The sequence below is a fragment of the Podarcis raffonei genome, chromosome 18 (assembly GCF_027172205.1).
Source record: "Podarcis raffonei isolate rPodRaf1 chromosome 18, rPodRaf1.pri, whole genome shotgun sequence".
NCBI classification, from domain to species: Eukaryota; Metazoa; Chordata; class Lepidosauria; order Squamata; family Lacertidae; genus Podarcis; species Podarcis raffonei.
The window spans coordinates 7313679-7326692 of record NC_070619.1 but is presented as its reverse complement, the minus strand read 5'-3'; the positions used below and the strand labels follow the sequence as shown (position 1 = coordinate 7326692).

At 52.0% G+C, this 13014-nt stretch overlaps 1 protein-coding gene across 6 annotated transcripts; it reads left to right on the top strand.

Annotated features, from left to right (window-relative positions):
- Positions 1–1019: 1019 nt before the first annotated feature.
- On the top strand, positions 1020–8990 carry PRR22 (proline rich 22). Of its 6 annotated transcripts, none has more exons than XM_053372678.1 (3): positions 1020–1231; positions 3288–3350; positions 7741–8990. In XM_053372678.1, exons 1-3 carry the CDS (start codon positions 1105–1107, stop codon positions 8886–8888), a joined length of 1338 nt encoding a protein of 445 aa, XP_053228653.1. In that variant the 5' UTR covers positions 1020–1104; the 3' UTR covers positions 8889–8990. The 6 variants fall into 6 exon arrangements, with proteins under 6 accessions (XP_053228653.1, XP_053228654.1, XP_053228656.1 ...); XM_053372681.1 differs by having other exon boundaries at positions 1138–1227; XM_053372682.1 differs by having other exon boundaries at positions 1138–1227; positions 3288–3364.
- Positions 8991–13014: the final 4024 nt, after the last annotated feature.

Sequence of the window (13014 nt, the reverse complement as noted above, 5' to 3'; positions counted from 1 at the left end):
CTGGTTCGGTCTGGACATTAATCTGAGAGACGTAGATCATTGGTGCTGCAGGGCTGGTGTTTCACAACCTAGTGTTTTGACACAACAATTGCACGGAATAAATCCATGATGGGTTTGTTCTGATTTGTTCATTGCTATAACAACAACAACAACAATTTATTTTTTATACCCCGCTCGTCTGGTTGGGTTTCCCCAGCCACTCTTTAGAATATTAAAAACACGACAACACATCAAACATTAGAAACTTCCCTAAACTTTTCCCATCACACCTACCTTACTTTACCTTTACAAGACAATACCATCCCAGGGTGAAACAATGACCAGATGGTTTCCTGTACAACTTAAGAAAAGAAGACTTCACGTGCTCAGAGGCACTTTGCCCAAAGTTGTTGCTCTTGTTGTTTTAAATAAAATATAATGACTTCTTCCTACTCAAGAAAAAAAACAACAAATTCTGACTTAGGTACAGTGGTACCTCGGGTTACATACGCTTCAGGTTACATACGCTTCAGGTTACAGACTCCACTAACCCAGAAATAGTACCTCGGGTTAAGAACTTTGCTTCAGGATGAGAACAGAAATCGTGCAGCGGCGGCAGCAGGAGGCCCCATTAGCTAAAGTGGTGCTTCAGGTTAACAACAGTTTCAGGTTAAGAACGGACCTCCGGAATGAATTAAGTACTTAACCTGAGGTACCACTGTATCAGAATTTTGCAAAGGTAAAGGGAACAAGATCACCCACATTTTTATTTCTGTTCCCCACCACCATACTCATTTTCCCCAACTCTCCCTCTTGCATCTCTGAAGGATAGCTCAGTCGGCAAAAGCGCGAGACTCTTCATCTTGGCGAGGTCGCGGGTTCGATTCCTGCACCGCGGGGGGTGGGTTTAGATGACCGCGGGGTCCCCCCTCCAACTCTACAACTCCAATGCCCCTTCTCTGCCTCAGAACTTGAGTGGGCCAACCTGGAACCCTTTCCCGAGTAACCATCCAAACAGAACTTTTTCTCCGTGGCGACGGCTCCAGGAAGTCAGTCCTCGGGCAGGCGCCCCTAGGCAAAAGGGGTCCAGATGGGCAGAGTGCCCTTCAGCTCAACGGACGGATTATGCAGCAACCGAAACTGTTTTACCCCCAGCATGAGACGTACACCCCTCGGCCTTTAGAGAGACCAGACGGACAGTCAAACCGGCCCTTCCCGGCTTTTGTCCTCCCTGAAAACCTTGCCTCCGTAGGTAGGATCGGTTTACGCCAGCGGGGTTTTGTTACCTCGTGTTTTTCTGGGATGAGGCCAACCCCACATCTAAGGACGACAGCTCACATGGCAAGTGCCCCATGGGGGTGATTGGCTTGTTGGCTCAACAGCATATTATGGGCGGACAGCTTTCCCCCTTACAACCTCCTGTAAAACTAATTTTACACCCCATATTATTGCAAGGGCAGGGACGGGGTGGCGCTGTGGGTTAAACCACAGAGCCTAGGACTTGCCGATCAGAAGGTCGGCGGTTCGAATCCCCGCGACGGGGTGAGCTCCCGTTGCTCGGTCCCTGCTCCTGCCAACCTAGCAGTTCGAAAGCACATCCAAGTGCAAGTAGATAAATAGGTACCGCTCCGGCGGGAAGGTAAACGGCGTTTCCGTGCGCTGCTCTGGTTCGCCAGAAGCGGCTTAGTCCTGCTGGCCACATGACCCGGAAGCTGTACGCCGGCTCCCTCGGCCAGTAAAGCGAGATGAGCGCCGCAACCCCAGAGTCGGTCACGACTGGACCTAATGGTCAGGGGTCCCTTTACCTTTATTATTGCAAGGAGGTAACCTGTCCTTCAGTCGCAGCCTCCCAATCCCAAGCCACCACGGTCCTTATTTTCCTTTCCCTTCTCTCACATCGCTAGCAATGGCTCCTGTGCCCTCGCAGGCCTCTTTTCCCCTTGGCGCTCATATTTTGAGGATAAGTGTACTCGCACATGGCTGGAGCAACGTTGCTGAAACATGCGCCATCTTGGTGCGGAAGGAAGTGTGCCTTCACCGCCGCCGCAGCACATTCCTTCAGACCCATGGCTTTTTGAATTATATTCTGATTATTAGGGTGGGGAATTAGGATTGTGTGCGTGTGTGAAATTCCACGCAGAATAGAGCCCCGATATCTAGCCGTTGCTGAAATTTGGTTGAGCGGCACAGCTACTACGAAGCGCGCTGCAAAACTGTGCACAGATGCTCAGCAGCTTTCGGGTGCACAGAGCATCCGAGAGCAAAGGGCTGTGGACTCGCTTCTGAGCTGTTGCAAAACTCATGGAAGGAAAAAGAAGGAACCCTCAATGCAAAACACACACACACACAGAAGGGCTCACCGAAAAGGCACAATGGATTTGAGTTTCAGGAAGGCAGACTACAAAAGGTACAGTCAAACCTCGGTTGTCAAACGGAATCTGTTCCGGAAGACTGTTTGCCTGGCATCGTTGCTAAGGGGTGAAACCTAAAGGGGTTGCTCAGCCCTTCGGAGCCAAACCGGAAGTAGAGGAGGAGATTCCAAGGAGACAGAATGGGAGAAAGGACGCAACTGTGTTGTAAACAAAAATTGCCCTTTTCCCTTATGGGGTATCCAAGAGCCCATATAGAGTCCTTACATAGGTTCCCTATTGGTAGGAGAGAATAACAGAGGCCAACCAGAGAATATTGAGAAGCAAAGCAGCTAGTAACCTTGATCTTTATTGATCTGTTGCAACAGGGTGCTCCCCTCACACGCAGGAGAGAGGAGGGATCCAGAAAAATGGCATGCAAGGCCTTATAAAGACTTTTGAAATTCCCATCCTGTAGATCAAGACCTCCCCCAGAAACATCATACATACATCACAGAAGGGGTGTAACCTAAGACCACCCCTCAGATACATCATACCTACATCACAGAAAAGGCGGTCTACAGCAGAAATCTTAGTGCGTTGTTTATCTCATCTGACAGGTTACCTGTTACTGGGGAGCCTGGCCAGTCTTTTGTAATGATAAATACTTAGTTCCTGGGCCAGGTCACAGGCTCACACCCTATTCATATCTTATTCATTCCCTTAAGACAGGATTTGTGAGGAAAGAGACAATGGAGAGGTTTCCCACTTTGACCTTGCAGAGAAAACATTTACTCAGTTTAGGAATCAAAATGGTTCCAGGTCGGTCTTCCTGTGCTGATCTATGTACGTGCTTGGCTGGTACGCTTATGAACATTACCATATATCCATAAAATTCCTATCACAGCTGGCAAAAGCAGAGGGTAGAGCATGAATTTTTTCTGTGTGTTGACGTTACAGGGACACCCAGTTTGTACCACCCCCCCAGCCAAGAGAAAGAGCTATTTGCAACACCCCCGGCAGGTAACGCTTACGTGGTGCGTAGAAAGGAGCAACTCTTGTGGGCGCGTGGGTGGGCCTTTGCGGATTGTGGCCTGTAAATCTCGACTCGGGACAGGGTGGGGCGATACCTGGCTAGTTTTCTGATGGACTAAAGCTGAGATTTGGTCGGCAGCTATTGCTATAAGAAAACTGAGCCAATTGACGTTCCGCCACCTGCTGCCAAGTAATGGAATTCATCACTTCAAAGTACACAAGCATAATTAGTTTTGATTTTGCTTGCCGTTGGGATGGGACACAGAAGCCCATCTGCTGCACACACAGGAATAATAATAATAATAATAATAATAATAATAATAATAATAATAATAATTTATTTATATCCCGCCCTCCCCAGCCAAAGCCGGGCTCAGAGCGGCTAACAACAGTAAAACGATACAACATTCTAAAATCATTTCATTATAAAATCAGTTCAAATCAGATTAATGGCAACCATTGGGCTCTGTGAGGATTGCCAAAGGAGGGGGTCAGGTTGTGCCCTGGCCAAAGGACTGGTGGAACAGCTCTGTCTTGCAGGCCCTGTGGAAAGGTGTCAAGTCCCGCAGGGCCCTAGTCTCTTGGGACAGAGCGTTCCACCAGATCGGAGCCACCAGATTGAGGCCAGCCTAACCTCTCTGTGGCCTGGCTAGATTTTTACATCTTCCCTCATCCACCTTTAGGCAAGCATTCCACACAAAAATACTTAGGCTAGAATAAATCACAGACCCTTAGCTTTGCAAATAAGTGAGTATTTTACACGCAGAGTTTCAGAAGTTACAGAAAACAAGTCTCCGTCCGTTGGCAGTAAAATAAGGAAGAAAAAGGTTCCAAATGGCTTTAAAAGAAAGAACTTGTTTCTTTCAAAAGAATAATGCAGGCTTTGTGTTATGCAGGCTGTAAAAATCTCCTTTAGAGAGATTTTATTCACGTGGTTATCCTTCGGTTGGGAGCCATTCTGCACAGCTCCTTTCTTCCAGGAAGACACACAGAGAGAGAGAGGAAGGGAGGGAGAGAGGATGGAAAGGCTGCTAGCCACCCACTGGCAACTTGAGCTCAGGGCTCAGCTTAACCCTTTCATGCATGCAAGTGTGAGTCAACAGCTGTATATTACAACAGAAATTACTCTTTGAGCCCCTCCTCCTGATCTGGCCCCTCCAGGGCACCTCCATGGGACTGGTGACCATGGCTATGTTGTGCTCACCAGTGTGGATACAACATAAGAAGATGCACACAGACCCTCTGCACACAACGTACAGAAAATCACTACATGCAAATAGTGCTTAGAGCTGAGGAGCCAGGATTGGGTAGCCCTATTTGCTGCCCATCTGAAAACGCCCCAAGATTCTAATTTTTTTCTTGTTCTCATCTTCATAAAACATCTTCAGTAACTTAGCCCAATACCACACTGGCAGGTTTTGCACAGAAACCATAGGATATCAGCCTTGATAGAAGCTAGTTCCATATAGCTTAGTATTGTTCACACTGACTGGCAGAGACTCTCCGGGGTTTCAGGCAAGGGATACCCCTGGCTGAGGTTCGGGGAGGTGGCAGGCGGGCTCTTAGACCCGTCGGAGCAAAGTGCCCCCCTCCCTAAGCCCGGCAGAAGCTTCCTGGACTTTGCGAAGGGGGCGCCAGGCTTCAATACTTCAATACAATGGTACCTTGGTTCTCAAACTTAATCCGTTCCGGAATTCTGTTCCAAAACCAAAGCGTTCCAAAACCAAAGCGTGCTTTCCCATAGAAAGTAATGCAAAATGGCTTAATCTGTTCCAGACTTTAGAAACACACACCCTAAAACAGCAATTTAATGAGATTATTACTATCTAACGAGACCATTGATCCATATAATGAAAAAAATAAACAATGTACTGCAGTCGCACAATCAATCACTAGCTGAGCTGGGTTCCACACAGTCACCAAAACAAAAAAGAGCCGCTGAAAGAAAAACGCAAAATAAATAGCAAAAAACAGACAGACTTCAGCGTAACACTTAAAATGGAAGTGTGGGACTCAAATTGGAAGCATAGCACTCAAATCGGAAGTGTAACACTCAAAACAGAAGTGTGGCACTCAAATTGGAAGCATAACACTCAAAATGATGGCCAACGGATCATCAACTGTTCTCAATTGCAGATTTTTATATATAGTGGTACCTAGGTTCTCAAACTTAATCCGTTCCGTAAGTCCGCTCCAAAACCAAAGCGTTCCAAAAGCGAGGCACGCTTTCCCATAGAATGCATAGAATGCAAAATGGATTAATCTATGCCAGACTTTTAAAAACAACAATTTGACGTGAATTTTACTATCTAACAAGACCACTGATCCATAAAATGAAAGCAATAAACAATGTACTGCAGCCACAGAACCAGTCAATCAGTAGCTGAACTGGGTTCCACACAGTCACAAAGAGAGAGTCCAAAACAAAAACGCAAAATAAATAGCAAAAACAGACAGACCTCAGTGTAACACTCAAAACAGAAGCATAGCACTCAAATTGGAAGTGCAACACTCAAAACAGAAGTGTAACACTCAAAACGGAAGTGTGGCACTCAAATTGGAGCACATTCGGTTTTGGAAAAAAGTTCGCAAACTGGAACACTTACCGTATTTTTCACTCTATAAGACGCACCAGAGCATAAGATGCACCTAGTTTTGGGAGGAGGAAAACAAGAAAAAAAATATTCTGAATCCCAGGAGCCAAAACAGCAAGAGGGATCGCTGTGCAGCGAAAGCAGCGATCCCTCTTGCTCATGGGTGTCAAACACAAGGCCCGCGGGCTGAATCCGGCCCGCCAGACCTCGTCATGTGGCCCGTGTACATTTGAATATCTACTTATATTCTAGTTCCGGACAAGCGGCTTCTCTGAAAGACAGGCAGCCTCGGGTTTTTATTCCCCTCCCTTCCTTTTGCTGCGGAGACGAAGCGAGAACCCCGGAGCCGGGAAGAGGGCGCGTGGGTGGCTGAGTTGGAGGGTGAAGATTTGGGTTGGGCAAGAAGGATCAAGGGTCGGGAGCGAAAGCGCAAGTCAGGGCTCCCTCGCCACCCCCACCCCCCTCTTAGGACATCCGAGCAGACCCCGCAGCGCAGGCAGCCGTGAATTGGGTGGGGGAAGGCAGGCGAGAGAGACCACCGATCCGGGCCAGCTGCGCCCAAAGAGGGTCGGCGATCCAGCTGCAGCGCGCCCGCCCCCCTCCAACGCGAAGATCAGCCACACAAGCTCGCCAGCTGAGCTCCGGGACGCGGGCCTGACCGAGTCCCCGGCGCAGCCGCCGAAGCTATCAAATGCACGGGAGCGGCAGGGGGAGAAGAAGCCGGGCTCCGGTTAGGCTTCACCAAAAATGCTGTAGGTGTGAGGCTGCGCGGCGCACTTTTTATACGGCACGCTTTATCCCTCCGCCGGAGCAGTGCCTTCTTTTTCCCTCTCCCTCCCGGGACTGGGGCATGTGGCTCCCTCCCAGCCGCCAGCCCAGCTGGCAGGCGGCGAGGAGGAGGAGGAGGAGAGGGGTCGTTGGGCGCGTGCTCCATCTCCCTCCAAGGAAACGGCGGGCAGCAGCAGCCGGCGCATTGGCTTCGGAGCGCCTGCCAGGGGTTGCAGCAGATGCTGCTTGCGGCTTAGGCGGCTTCCGTGTTAGGTAGTTGTTTATTTCCCTGACATCGGATGGGAGGGCGTTCCACAGGGAGGGTGCCACCACCGAGAAGGCCCTCTGCCTGGTTCCCTGTAACCTCACTTCTCGCAATGAGGGAACTGCCAGAAGGCCCTCAGAGCTGGACCTCAGTGTCCTGGCTGGATGATGGGGGTGGAGATGCTCCTTCAGGTATCCTGGGCTGAGGCCATTTAGGGCTTTCAAGGTCAGCACCAACACTTTGAATTGTGCTCGGAAACATGCTGGGAGCCAATGTAGGTCTTTCAGGACTGGTGTTACGTGGTCCCAGCGGCCACTCCCAGTCGCCAGTCTAAAAGCCACATTCTGGGTTAGTTGTAGTTTCCGGGTCACCTTCAAAGGTAGCCCCACGTAGTGTGCATGGCAGTAGTTGAAGCGGGAGATAACCAGGGCACGCACCACTCTGGCAAGACAGTCCGTGGGACGTTAGGGTCTCATCCTGCGTACCAGGTGGAGTTGGTAGACAGCTGCCCTGGATACAGAACTGACCTGTGCCTCCATGGACAGCTGTTGGTCCAAAATGACTCCCAGGCTGCGCACCTGGTCTTCCAGGGGCACAGTCACCCCATTCAGGACCAGGGAGTCCCCCACACCTGCCCGCTGCAGTCAAAGGAAGTGGCAGCCAGCCTTGCCTTGGTAGATTGGAGCAGGACACACGTTGGAGGGTGCTCCTCATCCGTCCCTCATTTTCCTCTCTCCTCACCCCCTGCCAGGCTTCCACATGGCTCCGTGCGGGTGCTTCTTCGACCCCCGGATCTACCGCATCGAATGGGCTACGGCCAACTTCGTCCAGCCCTCCGTGTACAAACTCTCTGGTGCTCCGGGCCCGCAAAACACCTACCTGCTGGACGGCCAGAAGTACCTCAAGAGCCCTGTCCAGCCGGTTCCATACCAGCCCTATCAGCCGGTCGCCAGCAACCCCCCGTTCGTCTTGCCCTTCTTCAAGCCCGAGGGGCCCTCGACCCACTTGGCGGACCACATCGGCTTCGTGGGGAGCCCTGCCCACAGCTCCCCCTTTGCAGAGGTGGTCTCTCTCCACAGCGAGGGTCCAGGGCAGAGCAAGGAGCATAAGCTCCTCTCCACGATCCCTGGGCTGAACCCGAGCGAGCGGCCAGCCCTGGCAGCGGCCTATGAACCCCTGAAAGACTGCCACAACTTGGCCTTCCAAGCTTTCAAGGACTTCCAAGCGGACAAGGCAGACGACGTCCGGAACCCAGATTTCGCAGAGGACCCTCCAGCCCTGCCAAACACCTCTCCTGAAGACCACCAGGCCATCCTCGGTGCACCAACTGCGGACATCATGCCCGAAGCGGAGTCTTGCATGGACCTAGAGAGCATCATCGCGGCCGGGAACGCACTTATAGAGGAGGAGGAGGTGTCCTTCAACCTCCCGGAAAAGGTCCTCTTAGAAGATGCCATGAAGTTGTTTGACTGCTCTCCGGTGAACTCAGACACCGAGGCTTCGTTGGACGGCTTGGGCAACGGACGCCACAGCCGGCACTGGGGAGACAGCCTGAGGGACAGTTGCTTCTCTGGCGAGGATTCAACCAGTGACATCCGGTCCCTCAACTTGCCCGACGAGCTATTATCTTTCGATTACAGCGTGCCAGAAATCCTCAGCGCAGTGACCAGCCTGGACTACCTCTACGACGTGAATGCTTTCGGGGAGGAGTCGCAGTGGGAGGCCCGGCCGCCCTCACAGCCCCCCCTGCAGCACGAGTCCCACGTGGGCCTCGAGGAGAAAACGAAGAGCGGTGTTGCCAAGAAAAACAAGCCTGCGGCCGGCCAGTCAAAGGCGGCGTCCGTGCAGGGAGGCGACGGTGAACCCCAGGGACAGGATTCCACCTCACTGGAAATCTGACCGGTGCATCTAACTGGACAGGGGGTTGTGCCACTAGATCAAGGATGGGGACAGAGTTCCTGCCATTTTGTCTATTAAAAAGAGAGAGAGAGCTTTTTAGAACTCGAACTGTGTGCCTGTCTCTCCAGGAGGACTGGCTGTGTATCTTTGCATAGTTAAAACTGCATGGAAACCTGGTTTTACATCACGCAGGTAGAACTGTAGTCGGTGGGGGGAGTCAAGGTCTTCGTCTTGTTCGGACTACAGTGGTACCTTGGTTGTCGAACAGCTTGGCTTCTGAACAAATCAGCTCTGAAACGCTGCAAACCCGGAAGTACCGTATTTTTTGCTCTATAAGACTCCCATTTTCCCTCCTAAAAAGTAAGGGGAAATGTGTGTGCGTCTTATGGAGCGAATGCAGGCTGCGCAGCTATCCCAGAAGCCAGAACAGCAAGAGGGATTGCTGCTTTCACTGCGCAGCGATCCCTCTTGCTGTTCTGGCTTCTGAGATTCAGAATATTTTTTTCCTTGTTTTCCTCCTCCAAAACCTAGGTGCATCTTGTGGTCTGGTGCGTCTTATAGAGCGAAAAATACGGTAAGTGTTCCAGTTTGCAAACATTTTTCGGAAGCTGGGTGTCCAATGCGGCTTCCGATTGAGCGCCGGAAGCTCCTGCAGCCAATCGGAAGCCGCGCCTTGGTTTTTAAACGGTTTTAGGAGTCGAACGGACTCCCGGAACAGATTAAGTTTGACAACTAAGGTACCACTGTACATGTGAAGTTGGGACTTGGGAGCAGGTTGGGAATAACTCACAAGGTGTCAGGTGAAGTTATCTCTTTATTCAAAGAATCCAAAACAGTGCAGGCCTAGTGGTCCCAGCAACACTTCCCAGTAGATCTTGTCCCAATGAGGCAGTTGCGAGGACTGCCGCTCTCTAAGGCTGCTCCTCATCATGCAATTCCTTCCCAAGCAATCTGAGACGTATCCATCTTGCCTGTCTCTGCTCTGCCCTTTTCATCCCTCTTCTGGTTCTGGGAGACGAGGAGGGGAGCTGGTTGCTGGAGGAGAGGGAGACCACCTGGCTTCTTCAGCAGCCTGCCTCATCTCTGCCTCTTGGCCTCCATCCTGTTTCAGCTTCTGCCGCCAAGTCTGGACTGCTCTCTGCCACAGACTCTCCCTGCTCCTTAAAACCTGTTGCCCCGTCAGCTTCCGACACCACCTCCTCCTTCCTTGGAATGTCAAAAGCTGTTCCCCCCGCTATGCCCTCCTTCTATGCCCCCACCCACCCAAATGCACATCCATTCGTCATTTTGTCTTTGTCTCTCCTCTGTTTATTGCAGTACCCCGAGCAAGAGTTTGCTTTTTATTAGTACCAGCAGGCTCTGCACAGGGGTGTCAGGCCTATTTAATCTCCAGCAGATCTTGCCCCCATGAAGCAGTTGCTGAAACTGACGTTCCCCCACCTTCCAACACACATCTACGTCTCCTCCTCTCCAGGGTTTTCCCCAAGCAATCTAAGACAGTGCCCATGTGAAGCTAACCTCTCCTCTGCTCTTTTCATCCCTTTCCTGGTTCTGGGAGACCAGAAGTAATAATAATAATAATTTATTATTTATACCCCGCCCATCTGGCTGGGCCTCCCCAGCCACTCTGGGCGGCTTCCATAGAAACCAAAAATACAGTAAAATATCACACGTTAAAAACTTCCCTGAACAGGGCTGCCTTAAGATGTCTTCTGAATGTCAGGTAGTTGTTTATCGCTTTGACATCTGCTGGAAGGGCGTTCCACAGGGCGGGCGCCACTACCGAGAAGGCCCTCTGCCTGGTTCCCTGTAGCTTTGCTTCTCGCAATGAGGGAACCGCCAGAAGGCCCTCGGCGCTGGACCTCAGCGTCCGGGCAGAATGATGGGGGGTGGAGACGCTCCTTCAGGTATACTGGACCGAGGCCGTTTAGGGCTTTAAAGGTCAGCACCAACACTTTGAATTGTGCTCGGAAACATACTGGGAGCCAATGTAGGTCTTTCAAGACCGGTGTTATATGGTCTCGGCGGCCGCCCCCAGTCACCAGTCTAGCTGCCGCATTCTGGATTAGTTGTAGTTTCCGAGTCACCTTCAAAGGTAGCCCCACATAGAGCGCATTGCAGTAGTCCAAGTGAGAGATAACCAGAGCATGTACCACTCTGGCGAGACAGTCCGCAGGCAGATAGGGTCTCATCCTGCGTGCCAGGTGGAGCCGGTAGACAGCTGCCCTGGACACAGATTTGACCTTTGCCTCCATGGACAGCTGTGAGTCCAAAATGACTCCCAGGCTGCGCACCTGGTCCTTCAGGGGCACAGTTACCCCATTCAGGACCAGCGAATCCTCCACACCTGCCCGCCTCCTGCCCCCCAAAAACAGTACTTCTGTCTTGTCAGGATTCAACCTCAATCTGTTAGCCGCCATCCATCCTCCAACCGCCTCCAGACACTCACACAGGACCTTCACCGCCCTCACTGGTTCTGATTTAAAAGAGAGGTAGAGCTGGGTATCATCCGCATACTGATGAACACCCAGCCCAAAAGGAAGGGGAGCTTGTTGCAGGAGGACGGGGAGAAACCCAAGATTCTTCACCAGCCTGTCTCTCAGCCTCCCTCCTCTGCAGCCTCTGCTTGCACCTCTGATTCTGCACTGCTCTCTGCCACAGACTCTTCCCACTCACTAAATCCCGTCGCCTCTCCCGCTTCTGCTCCCTCTGACCACTCACCAATCCCCGGGCTCTGAGCCTTCTTCCCTTGGACGTTCCCCAGCTGGTTCCTAACGCCACTTTCTGCACCCAGCCAGTTCGTGACGCAACAGCTCCCTGTATAATAGGCCAAGGGTTGTGTGTTCCAAATGCACACTTGGTGTGCTGGTCCCGTGGGTTACCCGAGAGGCGAGGTCCAAGTCCGGTCTGTGGTCAAAGGTGTAACGTGGAGGCAGTCCGTAGTAGCTGAAGCTGGATGCAGGGCAGGGAGTCGGGTGAAGTCAGGAACCAGTTTGCAAGCAGGGAATCAGGGTGGGTCAGGAGCTCAGGCAGGAAAGCAGGACAGGATTCAGGCAGGAACTAGCAACCAACAACGTTGCTCCCGCAACTTGGGACTGGGGCTGGCCAGCTTTTATCTGCCCTGAGGCACAAGGCGGCCCCGGTCCACAGGTGACTCGCCTCTCCTGGCCTGGAGGCGAGCCCTCCTCCTGCGAGAACTTAGTTCCCTCCGCCTCTCTGCCCTGAGCCTCTGCAGCTCAGGAGAGGCTAGAGGGTTACCGGACCCAGAGGCAACCTCAGCTTCCTCTGATGGGGCTGAGAGTGGAGCACCTGCAGGCAATGGGTCCTCCATCACCTCAGGGGCCAGAGCAGACTCAGCTGGTGCCTGCACCTGAGGATCCAGCACAGGTGTGGACCCTTCAGGCTCATGCCCCAGCCCCGGCTCAGCTGGTTCTGGAGGCGGGGAATCCTGTGCAGGCTGGCATCCCTCAGGTTCAGCACCCGAGTCCGAATCCCAGGCCACCGCACCTGGTCATGTACCCAAACGCATTGGCTTCCGGACCGTGAAAGGAGGACGGCAGCCCGTCCCCTGTGGCTCTGCACCTGGGCATGCCTAACTGGCTGAAAGACGGCCCACCCCTGGCAGTGAACCCATTCAGAGAGACAACAGGAAGCCTCTTTTGAGAATGAGCCAGCGAACCCATTCAGAGAGACAACAGGAAGCCTCTTTTGAGAATGAGTCATCCTGCCGCCTCTCTGCGCCAAGAGTGGTTTGCTGAGCCAATTCTTCTCAATGCACCCCCCCAAAAAAAAATGTAGCAGGGGGAGGCTGGAGGAAGGCAGTAACAGAACAGGGATCCACACAGAGGCTCAGCGGTCAGAGGATCCTTTGACGTCATTGGAGACTAGGAATAATTCCTCATAGTACAAGGGGGGTTGACGGGGTTAAAGTGCCCTGTAAAGGAAAAAGGAATATACCACTTGGTTGCAGGAAGAAACCTCAAAGCACTTGCACAGCTCCCAAGGCAGAGATCTCAGGAACCATCGTGCAAAATTTGGCTAGAATCTGCAGTATTGAAAGACTGTGGCTTTGATTCAAATCGGCACCTGATTTTATGCAAACAAATGTGTGCAGGAGCAGCATACA